The 14,848-nt window shown below is 46.9% G+C and overlaps 1 protein-coding gene across 1 annotated transcript; it reads left to right on the top strand.

The window, feature by feature from the left end:
* The first annotated feature begins 968 nt into the window (after positions 1-968).
* Positions 969-11,984, top strand: LOC123119846 (peroxidase 24). Its single transcript, XM_044539790.1, has 4 exons — positions 969-1,296; positions 1,380-1,571; positions 1,695-1,860; positions 11,257-11,984. The coding sequence occupies exons 1-4, from the start codon at positions 1,075-1,077 to the stop codon at positions 11,670-11,672; spliced, it is 996 nt and encodes a 331-aa protein (XP_044395725.1). The 5' UTR covers positions 969-1,074; the 3' UTR covers positions 11,673-11,984.
* Positions 11,985-14,848: the final 2,864 nt, after the last annotated feature.

Genomic DNA, 14,848 nt, shown 5'->3' with positions numbered 1-14,848 from the left:
ACATCGTGATCCACCCAAAAACCCATCTCCCGCCACGTCTGCTCCAGAACCTTCCGGCTTGACTGGTGGTCCTCCTATGCGCTTTCACAAATGACTTGACCGACGCAGCAGCCGAGAAGCCTACTAAGGCTGATCGCATTCATATTGGTGCGGCTTTCGGGAAGTCCGCTCCAGCTTTAAAGCTAGTCAGGTTCCTCCTCCGTAAACCCTACCCGCACAATCCTCTTTCTCTCACACACATCCACCGGCTGTTGCATGCCACCACACCTCCGACCATGATGGGCAAGAAGAAGGACGGCGAGAAGACCCGATCGTGATGGCTGCTGGGCGACTACCACTGTGACCAACCGCCGCCACCGCACTAGGAGACCGGATCGAGGGGGGGGGGGGGGGAGCTTGGTGTCAGGTTTGCACCGGCCATCCAACTGGCACTTATGTCCGTATTTGTGTTTCATCCATTTCAACTGAGGGCAATTTAGGTGACGGGCACGCCCTGATGTGTCCGTGCATATTCGATGCCGTTCATCTGGTGATCCCGTTGGAGTTGCCCTTGCACTTCGGATCTGGTGCATCGGATCGTAAGTTTTGTAGGCTAGCCATTACGTCCATAGAGATTGTTTTGTACTCCTACTACACTAGCTAGGCAGTAGCCTTGTGTGTATTACGTGTGATGCGCGGTGGATACTGTCTCTGTACTGGCGACGGCCAACTAATTCCGTTGTTCGGAGCACTCGAGCTGGTAAGGTAGCTAGAGGTTCGCTGTTACCCATAGCTGGAACGGCGCGCGTGTGCACCCAACCGAGGTCCGCCACGCAAAACGTAACCCGTTCGGTAGTCGACGACAATCGGACGGCTAGCCGAGCTGCGATTTCTACTTGGGACCTCACCGCACTGGCCGAGATGAATGCCGGCGGGCGCACGCTGTGGCCGGGCTTTAAGCCTTTAATAAGCGCACACGGACACAGCCTTTGCCACACACCCATAAGCTGAGCTCCCATTATTCTCACCTGCCGATCGCTATCCATCGCTCTCTCGCGTCATCCTACGTACGCCGGCTTAGCTAGAGCTAGCTCGATGGCCAGACCAGCGCCGTCGCCGCTGCTCCTGTTGGCCGTGCTGGTCGGCGCGCTGGCCGGCGGAGGCGAGGCGGCGCTGCTGAAGGCGCACTTCTACAGGCCTAGCTGCCCGGCGGCGGAGGCGGTGGTGCGCGACATCGTGCTGGCCCGCGTCGCCGCCGACCCCGCCGCGCTGCCCGCGAGGCTGCTCCGCCTCTTCTTCCACGACTGTTTCGTCAGGGTACGTACGCACGTGACAACCGGTAGCGTTCACGCACGCGCGCATGCATGGTTGACGGACGCCGTGCTGATTCGTGTACGTAGGGGTGCGACGCGTCGCTGCTGATCGACTCGACGGCGGGCAACACCGCGGAGAAGGACGCTGGGCCGAACGGGTCGCTGGGCGGCTTCGACGTCATCGACACCGCCAAGGCCGTGCTGGAGGCCGTCTGCCCCGGCGTCGTCTCCTGCGCCGACATCGTCGCGCTCGCTGCGAGGGACGCCATCTCCTTCCAGGTCGGCCAGTCGATCGTGCTTGCACCAGTCAATTAAAGTAGTACAATGTATGCATGCATGTACGGCTGAATAACAAAATGGAATATGCAAGAGTTGACGCGCGTGCGCTGCATGCATATGCAGTTCGGTCGTGACCTGTGGGACGTGCAGCTCGGGCGGCGCGACGGCGTGGTGTCGAGCGCGTCGGAGGCGCTGTCCAACATACCCTCGCCGTCGGATAACTTCACCACCCTCGAGGCCAAATTCGCCAGCAAGGGCCTCGACGTTAAGGACCTCGTCATTCTCTCGGGTACGTACATATCAAGTCGACATCGTTAAGTTTTATCTTTGCGCGGAACATCATTAAATTTAACAAGAGTACATGCTTATATTTTGTAACGGGGGAGTACAATTATACACCTACGGCCTGGTCGATACCTGTCCACACAGAATCTCCTCATCGATACAACTCCCTCCGTCCCAAAAACGCATATTTTAGGACGGAGAAAGTAGTACAACTTTAGTACTTCCTTTGTTCCAAAATAAAAAAAAATGTACTAAACTAAAGACATTTATTTTTACTAGCGGAGCAACGATTCAATCCTGCACGGGTCACATCCCAACTTTGACTAGTTTGTGAAGAAATTCTTTTGAGGAGGGCTGAGACTAAAAAAAGAGAGAGGGTATTTTGCCCCTTAAAATTTTTGGCGGAGGGAAAACTACTCATTTACACTATCAACTGACATGTACATAAGTGTTACTACTTTCATTTCAAAATGACAAGGCATCTATATCACAGTTTTTTGAAGACAATTGGTCGTTAGCTAAACCAAAAGAAAACTAGTGAATGTACTAATGATCACATGCGCCAAAAATTGGAGCCGTGTGCGCCGCACTATCAGAATCTAAGATTGTTCTCGTTTATTATTATTATTATTAGACGAAAGAAACATAGTATTTTCTCCTAAAAAAAGAAACATAGTGTTCGAGCGTTGTCAGAATCTAAGATCGTTCTCTTCTGTTATTATATGAGACGAAAGAAACATAGTATTCGAGCGAACGACGTGTTTAGTTACGCTCCGATGTCACATCTGAGGACACTGTTTCTACAAAAAAGAAAAAAAGAAAAAAAAAAGAGAGAAGGCCACACCGCACAGTCGCTACACCGGGGCGACGGCGACCTCCCGTTGATGGGCACGAGAGAGTGGCCACAGTGCACAGGCGCTACACCGGGGCGACGGCGACTGGCCGGCCGGCCGGTAGCCATTACATGGACATGCATGAGCGATGATGCACCGATGGATCGACGGCGGACCGGCGAGCACGGGTCCGTCTGTTTGTTGGCGAGTGCGCGCCCGCGTGGTGAGCATGCACGCCGCAGTAGACGGTGCACATGCACGCATGTCGGTGGATGTTGGCCAGAGGCCAGAGCCAAGTGTAGGTAAGTGGCTAGCGATCGAAAGGGACGGAGCAACCACCGGGCAAGCATGCATGAGTGCGTGCGTCCATTCATGTGACGACCAAGCCGGTCGATGCATGGTAGAGGCCGCCGGCCATTCATGGCCGCCCGTTGCCGATAAAGCTAGGTAGCCAAAAGAAACGCAGCCAAGGAAAGCTGCCATGCATACGGCCCTTTCGAGCTAAAAATAAGACTAGTCACTACTGTATACCTTTTTTTTAAAGGAGAAGGCTATCGCCTGACTTTAGATAAAACTAAGTAGGACAAAGCAAGTCATACAACCACGGCAATGCGATGGTGCAGAAGTTCCAACAAAATAGCCAAAAAACAGTACAGTACCAACAAACTAACTAGGGACAGAAGGTAATATGAATAGCTAATAACATATCACTTGCCGAACCTCGTTAACGAATCACGGCGTTGTCATCGTGCTACGATTGCTTGTTTTTAAGTGGATCCATCGCGTACCTCAGATTAATCCTATCAATGCACTTCCAAAAATCCTAAAAATAGGTCATATCATTCATCAATAATTAATAGACAGCTGACTTCTGTAAGAAGCCTATTTTGAGCCTTACTAAGAAATCTAAAAGGAAACAACAACAATATGCTTGCATGGCAATAATGCTCATGGTTGTCAGAAAATCCGTTTTCATGGCCAAGTCAAAAGCAAACTCGATCTAAAAGTTTTGCCATTTCCACTAAAAGGCCAGCACTGAGTTGTAATCCATGCATGCATGCATGCATGTGCCCTGCTCAATCAGGCAGCAAAACTAAGTGGGCAGTGTCTCATCAAGGAATTATCACTTGATCTATCTACGTACTATCAACCAAAGGAGGCGAGATGCATATCATGCATGCGCGTGAATTAATGCAGCTGGTACAGCTACATGTGATGCACTTGACAATACTCCCAGTTAGTGCATGCCTTAGTGGTGGTTACCATTAACTACCAACTACCAGCACTCCTAACCAACATCATATCAAATCCAAGCAGCTGTGGCGCAAGAGATTGGATTCTATTTGGCCATTGATATCTATCATTGGTTAAGTGCTTCATCTATGGCGTACAGTTCAGTGAAGTGTAGTCCCAACAAGAGTACACTGCTTCTAATTGATGTAGCGACGTAGTAGTCCCAATTGTGAAATGCCACAAAGTGAGCTGTCTGGACCATATAATAGATTGCACCACCTGAACAGCATGGGCTAGCTAGCGCACAATGCAAAAGAGTGGACCCATGCAAATACTACTTGAGTCAAGAAAGTCCATCATTGTTCTTCTTACTTGGCTAGAGGAATTTGGTGTTTCTAGCGGTTGGTTATGTAACTGGGAAAGATCAACCGGGTGTTGTTTTGGGGATTGGTGGAGTTGTTTCACGTAGCATTTGCCAGTTTTTGTTACTAGGAGGGAGAGAGTCTAGTAGGGGGAAAGAAGCGATTGCATGCATGACAAAATATTCTCTCACCTCCCATGATCAAGACTTACATTCACTTTCATTGTGAATTTTTGGATGACTCGGTTATTTTCATTTTTTTGTCAGACTTTTGGTGTTTGGTTGTGTGCATCTTCTTTATGTAGATACCGGGTGTTACTCATCATGCTTTGTATCTGCTTGATGCTACATTTTGAGTTAATAAAAGCACCCTTTATCGAAAAAATTGTGAAATTTTGGATGATAGATATCTTTTGAAACAAAAATATTTTTTGATTATTTTATATATTTGAATTCGTAGCGAGAAGATCTTCACAACAAGGTGAATCATGGATAGATTTGAACTAGTTTTCATCTTACTATTTCAATCGTACTTAAAATCAATTTCACAAATTTTATTGTTTCACTTGTATTCAAAACAAGTTGTAATAAAATTATTGGTTCAAAAGTTTGAAACAAATCAATCAATGTGTGAAATGCGCATGAAGAACTGATATCACTTAAAATGTTTTTTAAATAATCGAATATTATCTCTCAGAAGGGTTCAAATTAGTTCCAGATATTTGAACTTGAGTGAAATCATTTTGTTTTGAAATGAACAAAATTCATTTTTGTAATTAGTGAAATCAGTTATTGAAAAGAGTGGAATATTTTTTTGAAGACTGAAATTTGCTCTTTTTGAATGAGTCAAACTTGGTGTTTGAAATGAGTGAAATTAGTGATTTCAATTAAATTAATTTGCTTTTTAGGTTAGTGAAAGTGGGCTTTAATGTTTGAATCAGCTTTGAGATGAGTGAAACTAATTTTTTCAAATGAATGAAATCAGTTATTTTTCACTCGTTTCGAAAATCGATTATGGTATTCCAAATTATTTCATTATTTTAAAACTCTAATTTCACTTATTTTAGAGCCCACCCATTTCAATGACTGAATCCACTTATTTCAAACTCTGATTTCTGTCAATTCAGAAAATAATTTCACTCGGTCCAAAAAAACATGTTTCACTCATTTCAAAAACTACTTTCACTCATTTCAAAAAACTGGTTTCACTCATTTAAAGAAAATAAGTCCACACATTTCACTCATTTGAGAAAAACAGATTTCAATCATTTCAAAAAAAAATTAATTCTCACAATTATCGTCACGACACACTAAAATAAGCAGATTCACACATTGAAATAGATTGGGTGAATAAGTGAATTAAAACTTCGAAATTCAAACATGTTTAAAATATATCCAAGATAGGTCTTGTTGAAAAGGTTTGACGCTACGAGTTCAGATATAAAAAAGATAATCAGAATCAACATTTTAATTGAAAAGGATATAATTTTTATAATATCCAAGGAGGAACAAAAGAGATGTTTTGTTGTGTGAGAGAGAAGAGAGTGGGCTGTCATATTCATGCCATGCATGCATGTGAGGAGAGAGATCGATGAAGAGATGAGGTGTGTGTGTGGCCTATGTTGATTTTTTTCTCGAATACGCACGAGTGTGCGTATCATTTTATAAAGAAGAGGGGAAAAACTTTTCATCCACAGTGATACAATGGTATTTACACGGCTCTTACATCCGCCTCCACATGGAGTAGTTACATGAGTCGACTACTCACCGAACCCCACCCCTGCTAGTCCCGCAAATACTCCATCCAAGTCCCCTTTCAAAAGCCCTGCTTGCCTCCACGTCCTTCCTTCCCTCTCGATCCGCCTGAGTACCTACACTGTGGAGGGGCTTGCACCGTTGAAGAAGATATCGTTCCGGTGCGTCCATATCACCCACATGCCCAGCACGCACAAGGCTCTCATGGTCTGCCGTTGGTCTCGTCGCTGCTCTTGCCTTAAGCACCATGATCCGAGGGTGTCGTTGGCGCAAGGCTCCAGCTCCGGCCGATCAGTGGCCACACTCATCCGGTGCCACACTTCTTTTGAGAGGGTGCAGCTCACCATAAGATGACTCATTGTTTCCTCTTGCTGGTTGCAGAAAGGGCACGCATCCTGATGGGGTAGCTCACGGTTGGCGAGTCTGTCGGAAGTCCAACACCGATTCTTGAGAGCAAGCCACCCAAAGAATCGGCATGGCAGTGGTGCTCTCGATCCCCATGTAAATGCAGCTGTAGGCGCCACCTCTAGCCCCGCAAACCTTGCCGCATACGCCGAGCGTGCCGAGAACATGCCGTCCTTCTCCCACGCCCAGTTAACCGAGTCCGGCGTGCCCGTATCCAGCTGCACAGTCACTACTCTTGACCAGAGGAGCAGGAACTGATGCAGTGCAGCCTCAGTTAAGTCTGGCCCAATGTCTCATGCCCACTCACTTTGATATAATCATTTGATACAGATGAGTGGGCTGGCATACATGCATATACTAAAGGGGTGCATTTTTTTTTGAAACTGGGCAAAAGATTTGCCACTTTCATTGATTAAGAAGAAGGTTTAGAGTTTTTAGCCAAAGGCCGAATTACAAAGACATCACTCTCGCGGCACTACAGTACTCAAATATTTGGCCCCTGCAAGGCACCAACACTTTGAAACATCTTTGATTCTTGCAACAAGAACCCCAACCGGCACCGCGGTGTTACGGAAGACGCGTGCATTCCTCTCGTTCCAAATTTCCCATGAGATCAACATCATAAGAGACATCATCGCCCGTCGAGACTGCGATGCGTTGGAGTCAATGAGGTTCCACCAGGCTTTCACCGAATGGACCGTCACCCAAGCTGTAGGGTTCACATCAACCAAGCCAAGCCAAGATTTGATCATTTCCCAAACTCGAACCGTGTAGCGGCATTGGAAAAGGAGGTGAGCCGCGGTTTCCTGAACTTGCTTGCAGAGGGGGCAGCGATCACAGTTAGGCCATCCACGGCGTTGGAGCCTGTCGGCCGTCCATATCCTATTATTGATCACAAGCCAAGCAAAGAATTTGCATTTGGGGGGAGCCCAGATCTTCCACACCAACTGTTGCATGTTGGAGTCAACTAAGCCCAGGAACTGGACCTTGTAGGCCGAGGACGCGGAGTAAGAGCCATCATTAGAAAGCTTCCAAGAGATAGAATCAGCCACGTCAGGGTTGAGTTGCACCACAGATAATTTCTCCCAAAGGTTGACGAACTCGGTCAGGTGTGTAGCGGAGGTGATCCCGTCTGTTTTGACTTGAGAGACCCAGAAGTTATTATCCAAAGCCTTCTGAACCGAACATCCCCTTCTTTTTGATAGGTCAAAAATCTTCGGGGCGATGTCTTTGGGTCTCATGCCATCTAGCCAAGCAGACTCCCAGAAGGAAGCACGAATACCGTTGCCAAACAACACCTTGGTGGCAGCAGCAAAAATGTTTTTATCATTCTCATCGCAGGGGTTACCCAAGCGAACCCACGGCTTTACCGGATCCAACCATTCCGCCCAAAGCCAACGGATACGAAGCGCGGACGCAAACTTCCTCATATTTAGGATACCTAGCCCCCCATGGACCTTGGACTTGCAGACCTGTTCCCAGTTGATCTTGCATTTGCCACCGGTGACCTTGTCACAACCAGCCCAAAGGAAAGCACGCCGAAGAGAGTCAATCTTTTCCAGAACCTCAATTGGAAGGTTTAACGCTGTCATATAATAAATGGCAATGGCCGTGATGACAGCTTGACCAGCACAGCCCTTCCCGGAGAAGCCATTAGCATGCCCAACCATGGAGAAAGCTTGGACGCAATCTTGTCCTCCAGGGGCTGAAAGTGAATCCTATTCAACCTCTTGACCGACAAAGGCAATCCAAGATACTTCAGCGGGAAGGTAGATCGGTTAGCCGAGAAGGAATGCAGAATATCATCAAGGTCCAAGTGATCACATCTGATGGGGGCAACCATACTTTTAGAGCAGTTTGTGATCAGGCCAGTGACCTCACCGAAACAGGCAAGGGTTTCCGCAAAAAATTTGACCTCGGATTTAATTGGCGCAAGAAAGACCGCAGCATCGTCCGCGTATAAGGAGGCACGGATAACCATCACATTTCCATCAAGAGGGTCCAACTTGCCTTGCTCAGTGGCCTTTTGAAGGATATGATGCAGAGGGTCAATTGCAAGCACAAAGAGGAGGGGGGAGAGGGGGTCCCCCTGTCTGAAGCCACAACCTTGTGATATTGGGCATCCAAGAACACCATTGAGAAGAACCCTCGACGAAGCAGTAGACAGGAGGGTCGAGACCCAGCCTCGAAAGCGAGGTGGGAAGCCCAGGTGATTCAGCAAGTCGAGGAGGAAGTCCCATCTGACCGAGTCGAATGCCTTTTTGATATCAAGCTTGAAGAGCAGAGCCGGGGTTTTTTTGCGGTGAAAGCGTCGGGCCAGGTTGCGAACGTACATAAAGTTATCATGGATACATCTTCTTTTGATGAAGGCGCTTTGAGCTTGGGAAACAAGGTCATTCATGTGGGGAGCCAAACGGTTGGACATGACTTTCGCGATGATCTTCGCGATGCCATGAATCAGACTAATGGGGCGAAAGTCAGAGATGTCTTCAGCACCATCCTTTTTCGGAATAAGGGCGACATCCGCAGTGTTCAACCAGTGCAAATGGGAGGCATGGAGATTTGAGAACCGGTTTATAGCCAGCATGACATCAACCTTAATTATGGTCCAACAAGATTTGAAGAAGGCCCCGGTAAAGCCATCCGGACCCGGTGCCTTATCGCTTGGCAATGAAAAAATTGCGGCTTTGACCTCCTCCTCGGAGATGGCCTCATCCAACTCATGAAGGTCGCAATCTGGAATAGGAAGAATGTCCCAGTTGATATCTGTTTTGCGCGCGGGGCCTTTTTTAGTGATGTTCTTGAAGTGACAGTGGATAATGTTCTCCTTAAGCTTGTGTTCCGTGACCCAGCCACCGTTGTGCTTGAGGCGGTGAATGAAATTTTTTCGCCTACGATGGTTGACCCGCAAATGGAAGTAACGGGTGTTAGCATCTCCCTCTTTCAGATTAGTTATCCTCGAATTTTGCCTCTTTCTTGATTTTTCCAAAACAGCCCACCCAATGATCTTCCTCTTTAACCTTCTTCGAATATCCCATTCATCATGGGAGAGTTCTCTATGTTCCTGGGCCAAATCGAGACGAAGGATCACCTCGAGAGCCATGTGAAGCTGGATTTTTGCGTTTGAGAAAAGAGACTTGCTCCAGGAGCGAAGTCTAGCAGCTGTAGTCTTTAGCCTGTGGAAAAGCCTTTGGTATGGCTCCACATGAATGGAGTCCTCAGCCCAAGCATCAGCGACAACCTTTTTGAATCCGGGCATCTTAGTCTAGTAGTTCTCGAAGCGGAAGGTTTTGGGTTTCCGCGGGCCATCATCATTAGCCAGCAGTAACGGGCAGTTGTCAGAGAGCGAAGATGATAAAGCGTGTAGAATATGGGAGCCGAACTCGATATCCCAGTTATCGTTGCAGAAGAATCCGTCTAGTTTACACAATGTTGGATTAGATCGCTCGTTGCTCCAAGTGAACTTCCGGTTCTGAAGATGAATCTCTTTTAGTCTGCAATTTGCAAGAGTGTTTCGAAATCGCACAAGACGGCTACGATCAACATTAGCTCGGTTTTTGTCTCTAGCACGGTATATTTGATTAAAGTCTCCATTGACAAGCCATTTTGTTCCATCAGGCGGCTTCTGGCAGGTAAGCTCGAGGAAGAAGTCGTCTTTATGGATGCTTCTGGTAGGTCCATAGACCGTGGTTAACTTGAAAGTCTTTGTATCTGAAGCATTGTTGAGAGCAACCGTAGCAGAAAGAAAGTACGTGCCATACTGAACACTTGAGATGGTTACCACAGAGTCGTCCCACAACAGTAAGATTCCACCTCTAGTTCCATCCGCCGGTCTGTGTGCGAAGTTCTTGAGGCGGTATCCTCCCAGGTAAGCAGCCACATGAGAGTCGATGGTCTGGAGTTTGGACTCCTGGATGCAAACTAGATGGCAGGAGGAGGCAGCAATTGTTTCATGGACGACGGATTGGCGATCTGGACAGTTTAGACCACGAACATTCCAGCACAATATAGCAAGGTTTTGTTCTAACATGAGCACAAAGATTACATCAGTACAGTGCTCAAGGAACCATAATGGCAACAATGGTCTGGCCAGGATAGTTGTGCATGAATCTGACACTACAGTGGTGCATGAATATCCAGGATAGTAGTGCATGAATAGTTGTGCACGAACCATAAAGGGGTGCATGAATATCAAAGTGAATAGTTGGGTTTTTTTTTCACCATTTCGTAGCCCCGCCGTTAAAAACCACTTTGCGTTGGCTAGAGTCAAACTACGACAATTCGATGAACCAATTGTGCTGCACACTTGTGGGTGTAAAGAATACACGAATAAGAGTATTTAGAACACTCCCCGCAAAAAAATAAATTGTAATCACCTAAAAAGTGTATGTACTGAATATAGTAAAATTTTACTCGAAAGTGTTCTTCACCAGTAAAATGCAAGAAAATATTAAGAAAATCAATAAAATAAAATAACTGATTTTTTTGTGACAAACTTTATAGAATGTTTCACTTGCATCCAAAGTTTCATGATGAAATGACATTCATGGAAGTCCAGACCAAAAAGAAGAAGATGTTCTCCATAATGCTTTCAAAAAACATTTTTAGAGCATATATATTGTTTTGTCTTAAGTAAGAATTTTTTTTGTCATGAAACTTTCCACACATCTGAAACAATCAACAATGTTTGTCACAACAAAAAAAAATCAGATTTTTTGGAATTTTTTTACATTTCACTGTTCACGGAGAAACTGCACGTCTAATTTTAGTGGCAAAACTCTTTAATCAACTCCTATATATGTGTGCCATGCAGGCGCGCACACCATCGGCGTCGGCCACTGCAACCTCTTCGGCAGCCGCCTCTTCAGCTCCACCACCGCCGGTGTCGCCCCCGCCACCGACCCGACCCTCAACGCCGCCTACGCCACTCAGCTGCGCGCCGCGTGTGGGTCGCCCTCCAACAACGTCACCGCCGTGCCTATGGACCCCGGCAGCCCCGCCCGGTTCGACTCCCACTACTACGTCAACCTCAAGCTCGGCCGTGGCCTGTTCCGCTCCGACGCCGCACTGCTCGCCGACCGCCGCGCCGCCGACATGATCCACGCGCTGACCAAGGAAGGCTACTTCCTGCAGGAGTTCAAGAACGCCGTGCGCAAGATGGGCCGCGTCGGCGTGCTCACCGGCGGGCAGGGAGAGATCAGGAGAAACTGCAGGGCCGTCAACTCATGAACTGATTGATTGGTACATAACTACATATACGCTGTGATGTCTTGGTGGTAATTAGTTATGATTAGTTTGTTTGTGTTTACATGAGGGTCGGGCCTGTATATCCTTGGTGTTGACATGAGGGGAGCCGTAATGAATAATCAGGCCGGCTATTGTCGAACACGAAGACTAGGCCGGCTATGGATTATTGGGTTGCACAATTTATTTATTTTTGTGGTTTCGAGTTGCATAATTTGTGCATGCGTTGAAAATAGAAATGAGATTTTCCTTGGGTGGTTACATATTTCAAGTAAATAAAAATATCATTTTCTGGCATTGATTTTTTTCCAGATCTTAGTATCTAATGAAGGCTCTGGCCATTCGATTGTTTTCAACAAAGGATGATTTTTTTTTTCAGTGAAAAACTTCAGATTTATTCTTCAACTGTCAAAGCAGTATAAAGAACATCAAAAGTAACAAAAAATATATTCAGACCACCGAGCAACAAGTACAAGCATTGGAGCGAGCCGAAGACACAATAGCGTCATCGCCCCTCCCTCACCGGAGTTGAACAAACCTTGTTAGAGCATCTCTAACAGACCCCGCATCCCGCCGACCCGTAAAACGGGTTTGCCATTCGCGGAGAAACGACTTTGCGGGCCGGCGTGGACGGCCGCAGAGGCAGACCCCGCAAAACGGACCCGTATAAAAGGATATTTGCGGAATATGCTCTTTTACGGGTCGGCTTTGCGGGGTCTGGTCTGGCGCCGCCCCCGCCAGCCAGCAAATCCTAAATTTGCACCTCAATTTGACACAAGATAATGCATTTCTTTGCTTTTTCAACAACATTGGATACATAGGTATCACCAAATCTTTGCTAGAATAGTAAGACCAAAGAAAACAAGAACCACAATTATGCATTTTATAAGATTTCTAACTTCCATAACTGCTCCCACTAGTTGGACCAATATCTTCTTCATGCATTCATTGTTGATCTGTGGATTCTTGATTTTGCATTCTTCATTCTTCTTCTTTGGTTCTAAAGAAGTAGACGTTGCTTCCGCTCTAGTTGCACATGCAACCTCTTCATTGCCTTCGATTCTACTAAAGAGTGCACCAACGTCTATTAAGTTTCTTTCTATCAATAAATCAATGTATCCGCCTTCCGAAAACCAAAATGAGCATCCATCTTCCTACACACATGATGGTGTTCGAAATGAGCTATCGCAATTGAACCAAAGAATGCGGTGCCAAAGCCGAAAGAAGAGAACACGTACCCCGTCATTTTCGCATTTGAAGAACACCCATCCGGGGTGCTTCGGCATGCTCGAAGTTAGCCGCAGCACTGTCCGCATGCAGTGTCGCACTATATGAGCGGCATCGGCGAGCCGCAGAGCCGCTGCACGAGCGCCGAGCCTGGTGGCCGGCTGGCCAAATCCATGCCAGCAAACCGTCGGCGGCGGCGACAGGATGAACCCGTAGCTGCATGCGGCGATGAGACTTTGCCGGGGCTGCGCGAGGTGCTCCCCGACCGTTCCATCGCTTGGCGCAGCCACCGGCGGCCGAGAAAGCCAAATCCAGGCCGCCCGCGACGAAGGGCCGCAGATCTGCAACTTTCCGGCCGGCCGACGCAGGAGGGTGGGTGGCGGAGGGCAACCTTGTGCGTGTGGCGGCCTTCGGCGTGATCTCGCCGGCTACTTTGGCCGCAGTCGTGGGCGGCGGGGCGAGGGGGAGGGGGAGGTGGTAAGTGTGGAAAAGCACGGGCTGAAATGCCCCCCACCAACCGCTCCCGCTATATGCAGGGCACCGACGGGCCGGGGGGGGGGGGACCGCGTATTCGCTGGTTGGGGCCGAGATGTTGCCGCGCCCCTCAAATTTTTTTTACGGGCTGGCCGCATTTGCGGGGTCTGTTCGGGTGGGATTTTCCGCGCCGACCCGCATTTTGGCGGTTATTTTGCGGGTCGTGGCGTTATGCGGGGTCTGCTAGAGATGCTCTTATAGTAGATTGTTGGGAAGTCATCGTACTAAGGCCCCGTAGGACCAGCGCACCAGAACAACAACCGTCTCTGATGAAGAGAAGGGTAGATTGGAAGCATCCAACATGTAGACACATGAACGCACACGAATGAAGACAAGATACAAGTGGATCCAACCGGGATAACCACTAATCGAATCCCGTGAGATCCGTCGGAGACACAACTCCACACGTCTTCCGACAATGCTAGACGCATCGCCGGGACAAGAGCTAGGCTAGAAGAACCTTATTCCACCTCCAGGGAACATACCGCCTTGTCTCCCAGAGTAGGACACAAACTGTAACTAAACTCGGGGAAAACACCTACAAACTGAGATCTCCCACCGACAAAGCCCGGGACCCATCGCGCCTCCATGGCCCTAAAGAAACGGCAGGCGGAGGCCGATCATCGGCGGCGCTGACAGGAGACAGGGAACCCTAGTGCCTGGTGATGGCTTGCAAGACACACAAGGTAGTGTAGCACTTTCTATGTAAGTATCCCAAATAGTTATCATCTCCACGAAGAGCGGATGAGATTATTTATGAGTAACATTTCTCACACACAAGTTTTCACAACTCTTATTGTTGGAAATATACCCTAGAGGCAATAATATTGTATTATTGTATTTTTCATGTTTATAATTAAGAGTTTATATTCTATGTATAACTGCTATCATCATGGAATATGCGATTCAGTGGAAAACTCATAAGCTCGTGTGGAATAATAAACGATAAAATATGATTCGTAGTCTCTCCTCTAAGACTAGATCAAATGTTGTTGGTGATCATGTTTTCCGGATCTTAGGATATTGTTAAGTCTAACGATAGTCCTAAAACAACTTTGAGAATATGACTTTGAAAGAACGATTGTATTGAATCAACTCAAACTTGTTAGTTATACTTGAACGAGAGACCATCCAGATTATAGGTTATTAAAATAGGCATGCCTCTTTTATCAGTAATAATCTATAAATATTCGTAAAAATTAACAATTTTTTTAAGAAATGTGTTATAAATTCCCTCACCAACAAGCTTTATAGTTTATCAAACCGAGCTATGGTGAATTTACTTCTACATTGCAGACTTTTGCTTTATAAGTATGACATTCCAAACCATTTTTAGATTTTTTCCATTAACTATGGTATGTTGATTAACCATTCATAAATTATTTTCATAGCCTGACAAC

Source organism: Triticum aestivum, chromosome 5D (assembly GCF_018294505.1).
Source record: "Triticum aestivum cultivar Chinese Spring chromosome 5D, IWGSC CS RefSeq v2.1, whole genome shotgun sequence".
NCBI classification, from domain to species: Eukaryota; Viridiplantae; Streptophyta; class Magnoliopsida; order Poales; family Poaceae; genus Triticum; species Triticum aestivum.
Note: the sequence above shows the minus strand (reverse complement) of the source record. Positions and strands in the feature narration are given on the sequence as shown.

Excerpts from the sequence above, each read along its gene's own strand:
- LOC123119846 (XM_044539790.1), top strand. The coding sequence starts at position 1,075 with ATGGCCAGACCAGCGCCGTCGCCGCTGCTCCTGTTGGCCGTGCTGGTC. Across the intron at positions 1,572-1,694 it reads GGGACGCCATCTCCTTCCAG|TTCGGTCGTGACCTGTGGGA; the intron begins GTCGGCCAGTCG and ends ATGCATATGCAG. Across the intron at positions 1,861-11,256 it reads GGACCTCGTCATTCTCTCGG|GCGCGCACACCATCGGCGTC; the intron begins GTACGTACATAT and ends TGTGCCATGCAG.